This window comes from Astatotilapia calliptera, chromosome 17, assembly GCF_900246225.1.
Source record: "Astatotilapia calliptera chromosome 17, fAstCal1.2, whole genome shotgun sequence".
Taxonomy (NCBI): domain Eukaryota; kingdom Metazoa; phylum Chordata; class Actinopteri; order Cichliformes; family Cichlidae; genus Astatotilapia; species Astatotilapia calliptera.
The window spans coordinates 33,788,395-33,805,527 of NC_039318.1; the positions used below are offsets into that span (position 1 = coordinate 33,788,395).

Below are 17,133 nucleotides of genomic sequence, written 5' to 3' on the forward strand. Positions count from 1 at the left end.
AGCACCTTGGTCACTTTGGCTGCGAGTCCTTGCTGAAAAGGCGTTATACCTCTGCAGCAAATGGGCAAGTGCTAACTCCTGCGCTCCCATATTGCCCCGTGTAACCGCCTCCCTCCCCCATTTAAATGCATGGGCTCATTGACAAAATTGTAACGTAAAAACTGGCTGCTATGTTCTAATTTACAACAGCTAATCTGTGTTTTTTTTTTTTTTTGGGGGGGGGCGGGGGCATCGGGCATCGGTGAAAACTGTAAGTTTCTTTTGCCCTCTTAGTCACCAAAACTCTGTTACTTTCTAATACATTTAACCCGCAGAGTGTTTAACTCCCCCCTCCCGTTCTCATTTAAAAGACATCAGTTGGAATAAGAAGATGTTGCTTGTTAGTTAAACAGGTACACTGATTTTTACCAGACGTCTTATTTGCGTATTAACACTTTATTTTCGTCGCAATGTTGAGCATAAAAGAAGCTGTATCAGAGAATTAAGTCTGTCTTTAAGTTTGCAGTGAAATTATTGTATTTTACTGTGATTAGGTAAATAACCTAATTTTCTAATGTAACTGTTATTACCTTTATTTGAAAATTCAACTGGGATGCTTCCAGGCATCCCATACACATGTCTAACCGCTATCCCTGTCGTGTATCTCCACAGCAACACGGAGCGTCAAGATGAAGAAGAAGGCTCGGCAGCACCGGGTTGCGGTGCAGAGGCCGCCATCTCCTATCAAGCCCTCGCCCAACAAGCAGATCTTGACCTATGCCCAGGCGCAGCGCATGGTAGAGTTCGAACTCGATGGCCGCATCCACCGGCTCAGCATATATGACAAGCTGGACGTGATCTCGGATGATGACCCCATGGTGCAAGAGATAATGGAATGCACCAGCAATAAGGAGAATGCGGAAAAATCGAAACAGCAGGTCCTCCTGAGGTCAGTGAGACTGAAAAACAAGGAGAAGAAGAATGCCGCACTTGCCATCGCAGGCCATGTAGAGGGAGGAGGACACCACGCTGGTAGCCACGCTAGCCCAAAACTTCCAGAGCCTAAATTCCGAACTGTAGAATATAATCTTCCAGCTGTTCCTAAACGCCCATCTGCCTTTTATAAATATATAGATAAGACGGAGGAAGAACTAGATGAGGAAACAGAGTATGACATGGATGAAGAAGATTACGCCTGGCTGGATTTGGTCAATGAAAAACGACGAAGCGAAGGGGTTAGTCAGGTGTCTCACAATGTTTTTGAGTTCCTTATTGATCGCTTTGAGAAAGAATTGTACCTGGAGAGTCTGGACAAAGGGAGCGAAAGGCAAGCTCCTATCGATGATGATGCTGTCTGCTGCATCTGCATGGATGGAGAGTGTCACAACAGCAACGCGATCCTGTTTTGTGACATGTGCAACGTGGCCGTACACCAAGAGTGTTACGGAGTGCCCTACATTCCCGAGGGTCAGTGGCACTGCAGACACTGCCTTCAGTTGCCGACTCAGCCAGCAGAGTGCATCCTTTGCCCTAATAAGGGCGGAGCAGTAAAAAAGACTGATGATGACCGCTGGGGCCATGTAGTCTGTGCCCTCTGGGTCCCAGAGGTGGGCTTCTCCAATACCACCTTCATTGAGCCCATCGACGGCATCAGCCACATCCCTCCAGCACGCTGGAAGCTCACCTGCTACATCTGCAAGGAGAAAGGGCTCGGGCGCCTGCATCCAGTGTCACAAAGCCAACTGTTACACAGCTTTCCATGTCACCTGTGCCCAAAAGGCTGGTCTATTCATGAGGATGGAGCCAATCAAAGAGGTGACAGAAACAGGAGAGCCCACCTTCTCTGTGAAAAAGACGGCCTATTGTGGCGCCCACACACCTAACGGGTGTGTGAGGAGACCTCTTGCCATGTATGATGAAGCCAAACTCAGAAATGGACTTTGTAAGAAAGGGGACAAGGGCAAAGGACAGTCCAAAGGAAAACAGAAACGGAAGAGTAAGAGCAAGAAGCCCGAGCCTGATGTGGAAAGTGAAGCTGTACCGCCTGCTACTGTGCCTACTTTTCCTGCTCACAGGTATATTTTTCTACAACCTTCTACTTAAGTGGGAAATGGCTTTGGTTTTCTAAAATCCCTCATTTTCATCCCTCTAGGTTACAAACCATTCTGAATCAAGTATCAATACAGAAGAAGAAAGTCTTTGTAGAGCTGGTCCTCAGTTACTGGAGACTGAAACGGCAGTCCAGGAATGGGTTGCCCCTCATCAGACGCCTTCAGACAAGACTGCAGTCACAGAAGAATGTGCAACCGGTTTGTTCCTCTGTCAGTTAAGCGCACAAGACTTGTAGCCTTCATTTATCTCTTTCCCAAGGTTTTCAAATATGTTGTCTCATTATTTGCACAGTCATAAATTATGCTTTTGTTACAATTTAATGTTTTTGTTCAACACTTTATTGCTTGTGTTAATGAGATTTTTGACCATGCTGTGTGAATCAATAGCAGTTTGCTGTGAAATGGGCATCTTATGTGCCAAATGAAAGAAGTTGCTGTTGCATTTGTTTGTTGAGAATTTGTGCAAGTTGATAATTTTCTGGTGTTCAGTTCTTTTATGTGCCTTTATATTTTTTTTATTTCCATGCGTTCCCCAGAGGCAGAGTGAAGAGGAAAGCAGGGCACTTAAGGAACAGCTGAAGGAATGGCACCGCCTCCGACATGACCTAGAGAGAGCCAGACTGCTGCTGGAACTAATTCGCAAGAGGGAGAAGCTCAAGCGGGAAGAGGTAAGGACAGGGGAGTGATGCATGGTTGGACAGAGTTGTGCTTGTCTTAATATCTTAAGAAAAAGTTCAAACAAAACAAAAATGTGATGATGCTCACTGTTATCTTTTGTTTGTTTGTTTGTTTGTAGATTAAACTGCAGGAGACTCTTCTAGAGATGCAGTTAACACCCTTTAGCATTTTGCTCAGAGCCCTCTTGGACCAGCTCCAGGCAAAAGATCAGGCCAGGATCTTCACCCAGCCTGTCGATGTCACTGAGGTGATGCAGCAAATATTCAAACACTTTCCATCTATTCTATCCATGATTGTACTTTGATTCACTCTGTAGTACTGTCAATTATTCTGTGCAGAAGTTTAAAACTGTAAGCTTCTTTCTGGCTCTGCCTTGTTTCTGCCAAGTCCCTTGCTGTGTTTTCACTAATGACACATACAATTCAAACACTGATTAACACATGGGATGTGCCATGTATCATTATGCCAGCTCCTCGAAGAAGAATAGTGGATAAGAAAAAGTGCTGACATGCTTGTAGGAACAACTGTAATATCTGGCAACAGATGGATAGTTAAGGTGTGTGCTGGTTGGGATTTATATAGCACGAAATCACAAAAACTGCTGCCTCAAGGCATTTTGTATTGTAGGATGAAGATCCTACAATGTCAGAGGGAAACCACAACAATCTGACAACTCCTTATGAGCAAGCACTTGGTGACAGTGGGAAGGAAAAACTCCTTTTTAAAAGGAAGAAACCTCTGACAGAACCAGGCTCAGGGAGGGGCAGCCATCTGCTGCAACTTGTTGAAGCTGAAGGGGAAAAAAAGAGAACAGAGGGAGTTAAGATGCCAGAAGACTATTGGTCAAAAGAACTGTAAAATTTGGCTATAAAGAGGGCTTATTGGTTCAGATTTCTACACTTTCCCTTGTGTTTTGCCTTTAGTTCTTTTTCCTGACTGTCAGATGAGTGTACCAGAAATGGTACATTGACATAAATTATTTGTGGAAGTCAATTTGATCACTTTTGTACTCTGGGAAAGTACATTTTATGTCTGTGAACATCTTGACTATAAATCGTCGGCACACAAAATAAGACTTTTTAAAATTACTAAAGAATTTTCTATTCTGCATTTTCTCAAACATTTGTTAGAAGCTTCACGCAAGCAACCAGCGCTCAACTGCTTGCTCCAGTCACATGTTCTGATCTCTGTGACTCATGTTAGACATTACTCCACCCCACCCCCCATTCTGCAAAAGTGTTAAGCAATGTGACTTCCTGTTAGGGTGAATGTGTAACAAGAGCTCATGGTCTGCTGCATGGTCGGGAGGCCTTAGAGGTGAAGGGTGCTCTTCCTCATAAGCCCGGCTAGCTCAGTCGGTAGAGCATGAGACTCTTAATCTCAGGGTCGTGGGTTCGAGCCCCACGTTGGGCGCAGCTTTTGATCTTGAATCTGTTTGAGTAGGTTCCTGATTCTTGGAATAGACTCTGTTATTGGGTGGGTGGAATTTCTATATGGTTGAATTGCTGTCAAGAATCTTTAATTTAAAAAGCCAAGTTCAAACATTGCTTACTTTTTTTTTTTTAAACATTATTAAAAGTAATTTACAAAATATTCATATTTCTGATGCTTTCTCGTAGGTGCCTGATTATCTCGACCACATCAAACACCCGATGGACTTTTCCACCATGCGGAAACGCATCGATGCCCAAGGCTACAACAACTTTGATCAATTTGAGGATGACTTTAACCTCATTATTGAAAATTGTATGAAATATAACTCAAAGGACACCTACTTCTATCGGGCTGCTGTGCGACTCCGAGACCAGGGTGGGGCCTTGCTCAGAAAGGCCCGTCGAGATGCAGAGAAAATTGGCTTTGACACGGAGAGCGGCATGCATTTTGCAGATGCTCCGGAAGTCAAAGCACCACCATCGTTTTCTTGGGAGGATGGTAAGGGAAGAGCACGCCTCTCTGAATAACTAGTTATAAAGTAGTTATGGTCAATCTATCTTCTAATGATTCCTTGTTTGTTTTTTGTTTTAATTATCTTCTTAGTGGACCGTTTACTAGTACCAGCTAATCGGGAGCAGCTGCCTCTGGACAAGCAGCTGCAGCAGCTACTTGAGAAGTTTGATCTCACCTGTGCCATGAAGTCCAGCCCCTCCCGCAGCAAGCGGCTCAAGTTGCTGAAAAAGACCATCAATGATGTGCGCAACGAAATGAGCCTGAAGAGAGTTCTACCCTCTCACCACCACTGTTCTTCCTCGTCATCTCCAACAACTTCAGCATCGTCTTCAACAGCTCTCTCCCTCCCAGAGCTGGTTACAGCTAAGGAAGAAAGACTGAAGCCCAATGGGCATTTCTCCGAGGATGACGGTATGTGTGAATGCTTTATTTTGAAGTTGGTTTTCTGCTTGACCCACTGGTCGTCACAGTCTCTGCGATTGTAAAGAGAATCACGAGTATAGGTCAAAGGTCAGACCTAAGTCTTAACCTAGCCTAACCACAACCAGAAAGTCCCATGATGTTCTCTCTATAAAGCATGTCGGGAGGACGGGAAAATCACAATATCACAGTTTAGTTTTAAGAATGATTATGAAACCTGCTCTGTTTATACGGAAGTGAGCATTACTTTCAGATATGGTGATGTTTGTAAATTGTATACTATGTTGATGAGGTGAAAACTCTTAGAGCATTTTGATTATTATATTATTTTCTAACAAGTAGCTACTTTATATTAATGTTTAACACAAGTTTAGAGTAAAATTTGGTAATTTTTCCACCCAGGAAGCTTTTTCAAATTCATAAATGGACAGATAAATAGATATACTTCTAGTAGAGAGGTTACAATACAGGTGTAGTAATCAGTATCAAAATAAGTAGTAATTACTCGTGTTAAATCACTGACATGTTGGTGACAGACTATTTAATTAATATTGGATGTGATGCAACCACAAAGGTAAAACGTGCATTCCCTGACTGGTTGGTGGGTTCCTGGAGGATGCTGTCTGCTGCTGGGTAGAATTGGAGAATGTTTACACATCCCCAAACATACAATCATCCTCCATGTGGTTGCTTTGTTCCAGTCACCTGTAGGAAGATGAGCCTTTGTCTGCAAACATTCTCTAACTACTAGCTGAGAGATACTAAAAAATGTCACACAAAACAGAAAGGAAGAAAACTCAGTTACAAAGTAAAAGTTGCACGTGTTGGCTGCAGCCCCGAGACACAGCTTTTACTTTGAAGTCAAACTTTTTTCTTTTTTTTTTTTTACAGCTTCACTATCACTCAGAGTGTGTGACAAGCGTTCTCAGACAAGTCTGCATATTTCCTGCTAGTGGCAGGTAAATGCAGATATCTGTAAGTGAGCAAAACAATCCCAGGGAGGCTTTCTCCCATTTGGTCAGAGAGTACATGTTTTTCCTAGCGACCAGTAGCTGCCAGATGGTCATGCACCAGACTACTCTGTGTAACAGACACTTTATTCTCTGTCACTACACTGTCACACTCATCGAAATGGCAGACAATTGAACATCACATGGCTCACGGTCACTTGGCTGCAAAGAACCCAACAAAAACTATTGTTAGGCATTGCAAACATTCTAGCCTATGGAACAAAGCAGATTTCACAATAACAAACAAAATGGACAACAAGAAAAATATTTTCATACTGTCTTTGTTATCAGCAAATTGGAGTGGAGCTATTGTGGTATCTACACTATTTGTGGTGTCCCCCTCCCTCTTAATTTTGTGAGGCTAGATTAGACTCCTTAAAGGTGTAGGTGGCCCCTGTCATTTCCTAGGAGAACTGCAGGCTCAATACATACGCTGCTACCTATAATACTAAAACACGTGTTGTTGCATTTATCTGAATTTTGATCCCAAAAACAGTCTGTCATCCAGCAAGATGATGGCTAACTATGTATGTTTACAGCCACAGGAGACCGATATTCCCTACTCATTTAATAATAACATTTGTATGTGCTTTGTATAATCATAGGTATCCATAATAAAACATTCAAATTAGAGCTGGGCGATATGAGATTTTTTCATATCACGATATGTTTTTTTTCATTTCAGGCGATAACAATATATATCACGATATAAGCCAAATAACTATATTTGTAAGATTTAAATGTGCCGTTGCTCACAAGTAAAATGTGAAATAATCAGCAGCTTGTTTTTATTTAAATATTTATTTCCCATAATAAGTTCAACAGGGTAGATGTACTTAAGGAACATGAGACTTTTTCAGATAAATAAAGGCAAATATTGCAAACTACACAAAAGGCAGCCGCTAAAGCGTTTAAGTTTCAAAATAGAACAAATGAAACAGACTAAATTGTCAATTCCACTTAGAAACAAAATATTAATTCTAAAAATAAATCTTAGTTTGTTTTACAGAATAACAGACAAAACTGACTAACTTTTGTCAATATCAAATAAACTGAGAACTAAAAGGAAATTCTCAATCTCTCCTTATTGTATAGCTTAGCTTTTCAAACAGTTACTTTAGTCTGACAAAAGCCGAATGACGAATTAGCGCTTCCAGTCAGAGACTGAGGCTACGTCCACACGTACACGGGTATTTTTGAAAACTGAGATTTTCCGTTTTCGTTTTAAAAAATAATCCCGTCCACACATAAAGGCAGAAATGAAGGAAAACGCTGCTATGAACATGCCAAAGCAGCAGGTGGCGCTAGATTCCTAACCGTGCAGAAATGTTGGCCAATCAGAAGTCTAGAAGCCTCGGTGGGAAAAAGTAAACAAAGCTGGGGCATAGAAGCAGAACCGAGTCGTATGTGTGGACGGACAGTAACTGTGTGTATATGTAAGCATTTAAACACTGCAGAGAGTAGAAGTAACAGTAACAGTATTGTAGAAATTCATTTCACCGAAACAATAACGTGGCGCACAGTGTGACGCATGCACCAGTTTATTGTATTTCCAGACTTGCTTTCGGCACAATTTACAGTGCACGCTACTCTGTTTTTTGTCAGACTTGAAATAGCCAAAATACCTTCACACTACGGAACTTCTATGGCTCTTCCGTTCGACAATCTCTCCGGCGTTGGAACCATCATCTGTTTTCTCTTCGGTCATGCTCATTTCCTCCATTATGCACTGGCTCCATTACCCGCTGGCTGCTTCCCAAACAAACACACGTGCGGCTTGGCACTTGCGCTGTACGTAACAAGTCACGCGACGTGACGCTGCGGCTGTGATTGGTTCGGCTCTGCGGTACTGAATTTGGATCGGCTGACCCTTCTTTTTTTTTTTTTAATAAGAGGACAAGAGCGGCGAGGTCTATCGCGATAGCTTAATTTCTCTATCGAGTAAAAGTTATATCGCGATACATATCGTTATCGTTCTATCGCCCAGCTCTAATTCAAATACAACAAAGCTATCTATTAGGTGATATTTTTCAAACTTGGATTGGTTCCTTCCTTATTTGCTCATTAATTGTAAAATAATAGTTTGACTAACATATCTGAAACATGTGATTAGGATTTTGTTACTATGCTAAACGTCTTTGAACATGAGCAGCAATCTCGAAGAAACCAATACAAGCTATTAAAGTCCAGGGTTTTGGAACATGTGACCAAAAAGACTGCAGCAGAAAAGCCACAAATTGGTGCATAAAAATTGACCTGAATGTAAGGGGAGAAAAAAGATGCTCAGACCTTTGCACCCTCTCCCCTCTAATTTCAGTCACAGAAATGTTCCTTGCTTTAAGGACACCATGAGTGTATATTTTGATAAATAAATAATATGAAATAAAACACTAAATAGTTACTGCAGACTCCCACGAGTCTGACTGTAGAAACAAAATGTATAAAAATACAGTATTGTTTCATTTTTATTCAGGAAGAGTTTCACAGGTGGTTAAAAAAAACTGTAGATGTGTGAAAAACAAAACTCACTAGCTTTGATCTATACTCTGTAAAGGATGGCTAAACTTTAAAACTAGAATTGTTCAAAGTGCTTTCTGATACACAAAGCGATTTGCGAAGTCTTTATTCCGACTCGCTGAACCAAATCGGAACAACTCGAGGTTTACTTGTCAGTGGTGGTTGTGCTTTAGCATCAGATAAATGGTGTTATTGCTAAATCCCGAAAACAAGCATGTTCCCTCTTGGAACTCAAACCCCTAATGGGTCTGAGGAAGTGGCATTGTCCACATCTATGGAAAAATAACCTTCCAGCATTTTGACATGATCACTCTCTCTCTCACTCACACACACACACACACACACACACACACACACACACACACACACACACACACAGAGTGTGACTGCAGTGGCTTTCTCAAGCTTAAAGCCACTTATTGAAATTAAGAGTTTGCAATTCAAAGATGGCATTACATCCTTTGCTAGTGCAAAGGAAAAATTCATTGTTCATTTTTTTTATAAAGATCACCCTGTTTATGCTAAACACTGCTTGTTTTACTTGTATGATAAACAAAAGGTCATATAATAATGTGCAACATCAGCATTTGTGCAAACACAAGGAGAAAGTGTGGGCACTGCAGCAAATTATTGTTAGTGAAAGGTCTCCGTCATGGACACTTTAGGATGTAAGTTGAACTCATTGTGTCAGTGGTTAGTAATTTAACATTCCTTTACATTAAATACAATGTATAAAACTTAGATGTTTAAAATCATTTTTCCACAAGGAATACTGTTAGACCCGTCTGCTGCTGCAGCACTGGGAAGCGCTAGTGGTTCATATATAGTTTAATTTTGTATTTGACTCATGTGCAGCCCTCCATCACTGTAATGCTAATTGGTAATTGTGCAGTGCCTCAACCAGAACAGTCCTGCACCCAGGAGGAGAGACACAGAGAGACCTATACAATAGCTAACTAAATAGTAGTTGCTTTGGTCTTTAAAAAATATCCACTGTGCTTAGTGGTTCACTTAAGCCTGGCAGGCGACTGAGCTACCACTACACTGTTAGAACCCTGTGTGATGATAAAGCTCACCACTGTTTATTGTTTCATTGTTCTCTGCCCCACAGGAGATAAGTCTCTTCCTCCAAAACTGGAGCCATCGGATACCATTCCTCCCCTCATCCACTCAGACACAGATCCCGAACCCCCAACCCTAAAACCAATAGATGCCGCCCCTGACTGTGAAGACAAGGTTCATGGCAAGCGAGCCAAGCTGGATGGGGAAATACCAGACCTGCTCTCCTCTCCCGCATGTCTCAATGGCCACGCACACAACAGCCTCCAGGACCCTTTGTTAGAAGGTGATGTGAGCGTGGTGGCAACGTCGACCCTCGCAGAGCCCACAGGCGCAGTTAACCGCAGAACCGCCGTTCTCTTCCGCAAGTCGAAGGCAGCCAGCCCGCAGAAGCTACCCAGGAGCGGAGACGAAGAGTCCGACAGGACTGACGGAAAAGAGGGCGAGGAGGAGCAAGATGAAGATGACGCACAGCTAGGTTCCAAGTCCTTCCTGTCAGTGGTCATACCCAGGCTGGAGACTCTGCTTCATGGCAAGAAGAGGAAGCACAGCGGCAGCAGGGATGCAGAGGAGGAGGGTGGAGAGGAAGAGCGTGAAGAGTCAGGCGAGTCTCCAGTTAAACGACTCGACACTGGTGAGAAGTTTACTGAGGAAGTCCTCTGAAAACACAAGATTTTAAATAAACATTGATTGATTCTGCATATGGTCTCTTGTTTTAACGTTCTTACATGGGGTAAATTCTGCTTTTGTGTTCTGGTATTTAACAAATAGAAAGGTTCTGATTAAATCACTACATTAATATTGAGCTATACCTCCAACCTCTTAATCTATCATCACAAACAATGCAGAGAGTTGTCATAAAAGTCATCTCAGTCAGTCCTAATTAACTTCCCTTGTTTACTCCTTTTTATCTGTTGGCTTTAATCAGAGAATGGCTTAACAATCTGTAGCTTGATCATCGTCATTTGATTGTGGCCTTTAGATCTCAGTCTAATATTTTTGGAATTCGCTGCTCTGCTTCTTTTAGGCCTGCCAAGTGGTGCTCTTCAGGTTGAGGAGCAGAAAAAAGTAGAAGAAACCAGCAGAACTAGTAGACCTGCGGAGCCTCGAAGACGCTGCGCCTCTGAGTCATCCACATCCTCATGTAGCAGTCTGCAAGGAAACACCAGGTAAAAATTTTTGTTCCCCTCCCCATTGATAATCTGCAGCTGAATACAAATGAAGAAGGAGCAGATAATGTAACACAGGCCTGCTGCAGGCAGTTTGCCTGTTTAGGTAGCTGTGTATCTGATCTATATTATCAAAGCATGCGTGCCACCAGATATTTTTGAAAGTTGACTTTGTGTTGTGTTTTTCTTGTGTTTTTCCTTTAGCACCATTCTCAGTCTTCCAAAATGTGGGAAGGGAAAACCCGCCTTAGTCCGGAGAAACACTGTGGATGACAAGAGCGAATTAATCGCCTGCATCGAAACTGGGAATTTTGCAAAAGCTGCACGAATCGCTGCTGGTAACGTGACCAGATTGTCAAAATAATTTTTATGCATGTGTGGGGAGTGGGTAGACATCTTTCACAGAAATACAAATATTAACTATTTTAAATTGTAATATACTTTATTAACTTACTCAGTCCTGCAAACAAAATCTATTAAAACCATAGTGAAACTGGGTTTTTGAGGTAAATGCAAGGTTAACAACAGAGAGGAAACTTTTTTTTTAAACAACTTTAGGGTGTAAACAGATTTTACGAGTAGTCTTTAAACTTGGTTATTATCAGTCTTTTCAGTTCTGTTCACTTTTATTTATATATCCAAAATCACAGCAATAGTCACCTCAAGGTGATTTATTGTAAGATAAATATCCTCTAAGTCAGGGGTCATCAGGGGCCAGTGTAGATAGCACCCTGGGTCAACACACCTGAATCAAATGATTAGGTCATTACCAGGCCTCTGGAGAACTTCAAGACATGTTGAGGAGGTAATGTAGGCATTTAAATCGGCTGTGTTGGATCAAGGACACATCTTAAACCTGCAGGACACCGGCCCTTGAAGCCTGGATTTCCCCAACCTCTGCTCTAAGTTATACAAAGAAAACTCCAAGAATCAGACTGCCCCCTGTGAGCAAAGCACTTGGTGACAGTGGGAAGAAAAAAAACTTTAACAGGAAGAAGCCTCTGGCAGGTCCAGGCTGCTGTGAACGGTTGGTGGTGAGGGGAGGGAGACGGGGAAAAAGACGCACTGTAGAATAGAGCCAAAGATTAATATTGCTGAAAACAATGCCGAGCAGGTCATTTACCTTAAAAGCAGAAAATAAGATCCCTTTAGAGAAGTTTATTTTTGACGAAGCTGGTGTTTGGGGATCCTAGTATTCATTTCAAATATTAAAGACAGCTTTTATTGTTAAACTGCAACCAGATGGGATTAAAGCAAACAAACTAATCGGATGAGAATCAACATGGTTTTGAAAAAGTGGCGATAAAATTCCTGTTTTTATTGGATTAAAACGTTACCCTTAACTAAACAGGCGACCGTGGCTCAGGGGGTTGGGAAGCGTATCTGTACCCGGAAGGTCGCCGGTTCGATCCCCGGGCTCTCTGTCCTGGTCGTTGTGTCCTTGGGCAAGACACTTTACCCTACCGCCTACTGGTGTTGGCCAGAGGGGCCGATGGCGCAATATGGCAGCCTCGCTTCTGTCAGTCTGCCCCAGGGCAGCTGTGGCTACAACCGTAGCTTGCCTCCACCAGTGTGTGAATGAATAGTGGAATTGTAAAGCGCTTTGGGTGCCTTGAAAAGCGCTATATAAATCCAATCCATTATTATTATTATTATTATTATTATTATTATAATAAACATATGACAGACAATGGCAGGTTAACTGTCCACGTTATTTTGACAGCCTACATTTAGGGAATTTCTTATATTTGCTCTTGTCGGCCATGCCTCCTGGCTATTAACCGTTTCTTAATAAGGCAGGTGCAAAAAAAATACTGAATAACAATGGATTTTTTTTTCTTTTTCAAAAGGCATTCAAAATGAGTCGTTGACATGGTTGATTATATGTGAACGTGTGAATTTGCAGCCTTCTCAGGAAAAATAATTACCCTGATGATATAGATGTCCCAAAGTTTCACAAAAAAACTGCATAAAATATGATTAACTTAGTATTAAAGGGTTAAAAGGCTCCAATTTCTTCTTGACCAAAATATACAGTGTGTATCGTGACAATCCAGTGTAAATATGTGAAAATGGGATTATATTAACAACATTAACAAAATATGTATTGTAGTCTGTTTGAATTGGTACGACTAATAAGTAACATCGTTATGTATACTCCCAGTTGTCTGCTGGTCCCGTACGTTTCAAAACGTCTCTGAAATTAAATAATGTGGCTGAACTGTGTTTTTGTGCAACTGTGTGTCAAAGCACTCTCAGAGGTTTAACTTGATTTAACCAGCAGACACCTGGTATTCATACATACATATAAAATCAGGGTTGGAAATTAACTGCAGCTACCAGCCAAGTTCTTGTGAATTTTGGCACTGACTGGCTAGTCTTTATACGCTGCTGCCACCGTGGCATCTAACCAGTCAGCATCTGGAGACTCGGCCCTCATCTGAAATTCCCTTTTGGTTAATTAACAGCTGAGGGTGGCTGGTAAATTTTAATATCTGTCTCTCACCGTGGCTCCCAAAGTTAATTTCCCACCCTGATTTGGTGCCCCTGCACTTGCAGCATGGCTTTATTTTTTTTGAAATGTGTTTCTGTGTGCATTTAAACTCTCACACATAACTTGTCTGGTGTTGTTCCCACTTCCATAGAGGTTGGCAACAGCAATATTTGGATGCCTGCTAGTGCTGCAACTGTTGCATTGGAACCCCTAAAGCTAGTTTGGGCCAAATGTAGTGGATACCCTTCCTACCCTGCCTTGGTGAGTGCTTGTGGGAGAGAAAGCATGACAGTCGCTGACTGTAATCTTTTTATTCTGACGTTTTCTTGCCTCCTTCCCAGTCTGAGGACACACTGATAGCAAATTTATGACACTTTTATCCACAGGACGAAGCAATCCTTTCACTACAGCTGTTGTTTTCAGCAGCAACGTGGCTAGATTGCTGCTTGTAAAAATATTCAGTTTTTGCTCTAGGTGGCACCATTTCTCTGTAAACCAGCAATTTGAGCTTTGCATGAAGGGACAAATGAGGAAGCAAAATTTTAGTGGCACAAGCTGGTAGTGGAGGTGCATGTGTGTGTAAATTGCAAACGTCTCTCTGCTATATCTTTGCATGTTTTATAAGTGTGTGTGTTTGTAACGTCCCTTTTTACCTCCCCTACTGCAAATAGATCATCGACCCCCACATGCCACGTGTGGGCTGCCAGCACAATGGGGTCTCCATCCCCATGCCTCCCCTGGACGTGCTGCGCATTGGAGAACAGATGCAGTACAAAGCAGAAGAGAAACTCTACCTCGTCCTCTTCTTCGACAACAAGCGCAGTTGGTGAGTGCCAGTGTCTGTATTTATCAGTCAGTAAAGTGGGTAGTTGGATCATTTAAATAGTGTACAAAAAACCCTCCAAAACCTCACACCTTCCTAAACACACACATTTATTTTGGCATGACTCCCGTCACCGTGCAGAAAACCTTTTAGCTTTCCTGTATGTACACTTGGGATGCACTGATTGCAAAATGTATTTTTTTGTGCTTTCTTACAAGAACATTTTCTATATTAGACAGAACTGACCTGTGTTAGTCTTTCAGCTGTTCATCACATCTTTTTCTTTCTTTTTTTTTTTTTTTTAAACCAAGCACAAAGTTGATATGACACAACAGCTTAGTCTCCACTGATGCTGGTAAATACCAAGATATTTGCTGATACGTCGCAGGGCCAGTGTAGACATTAACATTTCTAATAATGATAAAACGGTCATAATTAAAGCTGTTTGTGAAGGGAAAAATAATTATAGATGCTTATTGCATTCCATAAATATTAAACTTTTTTTTTTAAAGAGTTTTTTGTGGTCAGTTACTTTAAAATAAATAAACAAAACCCAGAATATATATGGTTGTTGTCATGTTAAGGTTGTGTTTTTAGCTTTTCTTCTGCTTTTTCCTGTGAGCAGGGTGCTATTTTCCTGTCAAGAATCATAGGAAATATTGACCTCTAGCTGCTTTTCCAATGATGTGACACTAGTGTTGCTTTCCCCTTCAGGCAATGGCTTCCTAGATCCAAGATGGTTCCTCTGGGGATAGACAAGACCATAGACAAGATTAAAATGATGGAAGGACGCACATCCAGCATCCGTAAGGCTGTCCAGATCGCCTTCAGCCGTGCCATGAACCACCTGAGCATAGTGCAGGACGAGCCAGTCAGCGACCTCAGCGACGTAGACTGACTCTGACTCTCTGCCACACACACAGATTTGTACCTCTCCTGTACCAAATAGCTTGTGACTACCCTCACACCCATCCCGGACCCCCTCTGTCTCTGCAGGAGACTGAAATGTTTACTGGGCACCTGCTGTAACAGGTGGTGTCTCTTCCTTATCCATTCCTGTCTGTACACGCTCCTACCACGTCCCGACGGGATACGGCTGCTGCTGAAATGAATGTGTCGATCTCTCCTCACCACCTCCATGCTTAGAGACTGCTATTTTTGTCATCCCACCTTGCCACCCTCACTCTAGTCACCCATGACTGTCGTTTTATCATTTCAAGGCAAAAAAAAAAAGTGTCAGTGATTAATTTCATACGTTTTTGGTAGCCTTTTACCAAATCAGTCTGTGGTGTCAAGACTCGGAGTAAAACGAAAACTGTCACACTGACTTAAACTTTAAACCGTTAATTTGGCATCCAGCCACAGTCGTCCTCATGCTAAAAGTGGGCCGCAAAACTTCTCAAGTGGTCGAGTTCGTACATTTCATGCTTTCACAGAGGCTTTTTACTGGCATCAAATTTGTGGCCAAAGCCTGTGTTTATGTTATGCTTATCTTTACATTCTCAAGTCAGCTCCATTTGTATTGTAAATGTAAATACTGTGTACAGTTGGCTGACATTAACTTATTTTGTAGGTTTGACAGGAATCAGTACTGTACAGGTGTTTTCTTAGTATTTATACTTGACGCATTCTTGGCACTAGGGGGAGTGCTGTTTTGCCAGTGCTGTGTGAACAAGAATTTAAAAAGTAAAACAAACGCAAAAGCCTTTGTAATAAGGAGATTAGGGCTAAATTGTCATGTTTCTGAAAAGTATCAACCTATTCATTTTTTTTAAGTTATTGAAGTTTCTATCGTAAGCTTCCATTTGGCATTAAATCATTTTGTATTACAAATAGTTTTAGTATATTTTTGTTCATATATATATATACACACACACATATATATATCTATATATATATATTATATTATATATTTATATGATTTGAATACATAGTATACAGTTTGTAAGCCTCTGAAACTCATACAGGCAGTGTGTGATGTTGTGGACACAACATATGTTCTCAAGAAACCAAAAGAAGAAAAGAAAAACAAGAAAATAACATAAAACAAAAACATTGCTACCCAGAAGTCTTAGATTGATTTCTCTGTGTGATGTGTTGAAACTGTTGCCAAAAACAAAACAAAAAAGGAGAAAAAAAAAGTGTATTTCCATGTGATACATTAGACTGTTTTGCTGTAGTCATAGGGAGATGCGCCTGCGTTAACTTATTGTAAAGTATTTGCATTACTTTATATTCGAGGAAAGATGTGCAAGCTGATTGTGGTAAAGTGGCACATTTTGTGGTGGATACTTGCCTTCTTTTTAAGTAATGTTTTTCTAACTTTGTAGTTGTAGACTTCCAGATATTTTATTTTATACTCTTGCCTGTTTTTGTTTCTTTCTTTCTGGGTAGCATTGGGTAGTTTTGGTATATTTCATTTTGTATTTAACTGTAGTAGTTTTTTGTTTGTTTTGTTTTTTTTAATCAGATGATGCAAAAAATATTGCTGGGACTGTTTTTTGTTTTTGTTTTTTGTAGTAAAGCAAAAAATAAAACATACAAATAAGAACTCATTTAGCCTTTTTTTTTCTTTTTTTAGGTATACTGTCAAGCTAGTGCACATTTATTTTATTTTTTTAAAGCCTCATTCAGTTTTTTCTAATTGATCTGCAACTGAAAAAAAATCCGTTGCTGTACAAAATTGCATTCAAGAAGTTTTATCAATTTAATTTTTATGCAGCTTCTGGATGTATATTAGTACATACTGTACAGTCATATAGGTAATAAACCTGTTTAATAATCTAAAGCTACTTGAACAAGCCTTTTATTATGCTCTCTCTAGTAAAATTAATTATTTGTTACACTTAAAGTGCTTGTGAAAAATGTTGCCCATCGTGGATATGGTTATTAGATTGTTGCTAATACATCAGTGTGTAAGTGGTGT

General features: G+C 41.0%; 1 protein-coding gene and 1 non-coding gene across 2 annotated transcripts; both read left to right on the plus strand.

Annotated features, from left to right (window-relative positions):
* Positions 1–229: 229 nt before the first annotated feature.
* On the plus strand, positions 230–16,335 carry brd1a (bromodomain containing 1a). Its single transcript, XM_026146080.1, is given in 14 exon segments — positions 230–250; positions 652–1,691; positions 1,693–2,054; positions 2,132–2,288; positions 2,627–2,758; positions 2,887–3,015; positions 4,388–4,700; positions 4,806–5,126; positions 9,774–10,355; positions 10,749–10,890; positions 11,095–11,228; positions 13,536–13,645; positions 14,056–14,210; positions 14,922–16,335. Coding segments are annotated over 13 exon segments (3,744 nt in total). The 5' UTR covers positions 230–250; positions 652–668; the 3' UTR covers positions 15,106–16,335.
* Positions 4,109–4,181, plus strand: trnak-cuu (transfer RNA lysine (anticodon CUU)). Its single transcript has one exon. It is a non-coding gene; the product is annotated as a tRNA-Lys (tRNA).
* Positions 16,336–17,133: the final 798 nt, after the last annotated feature.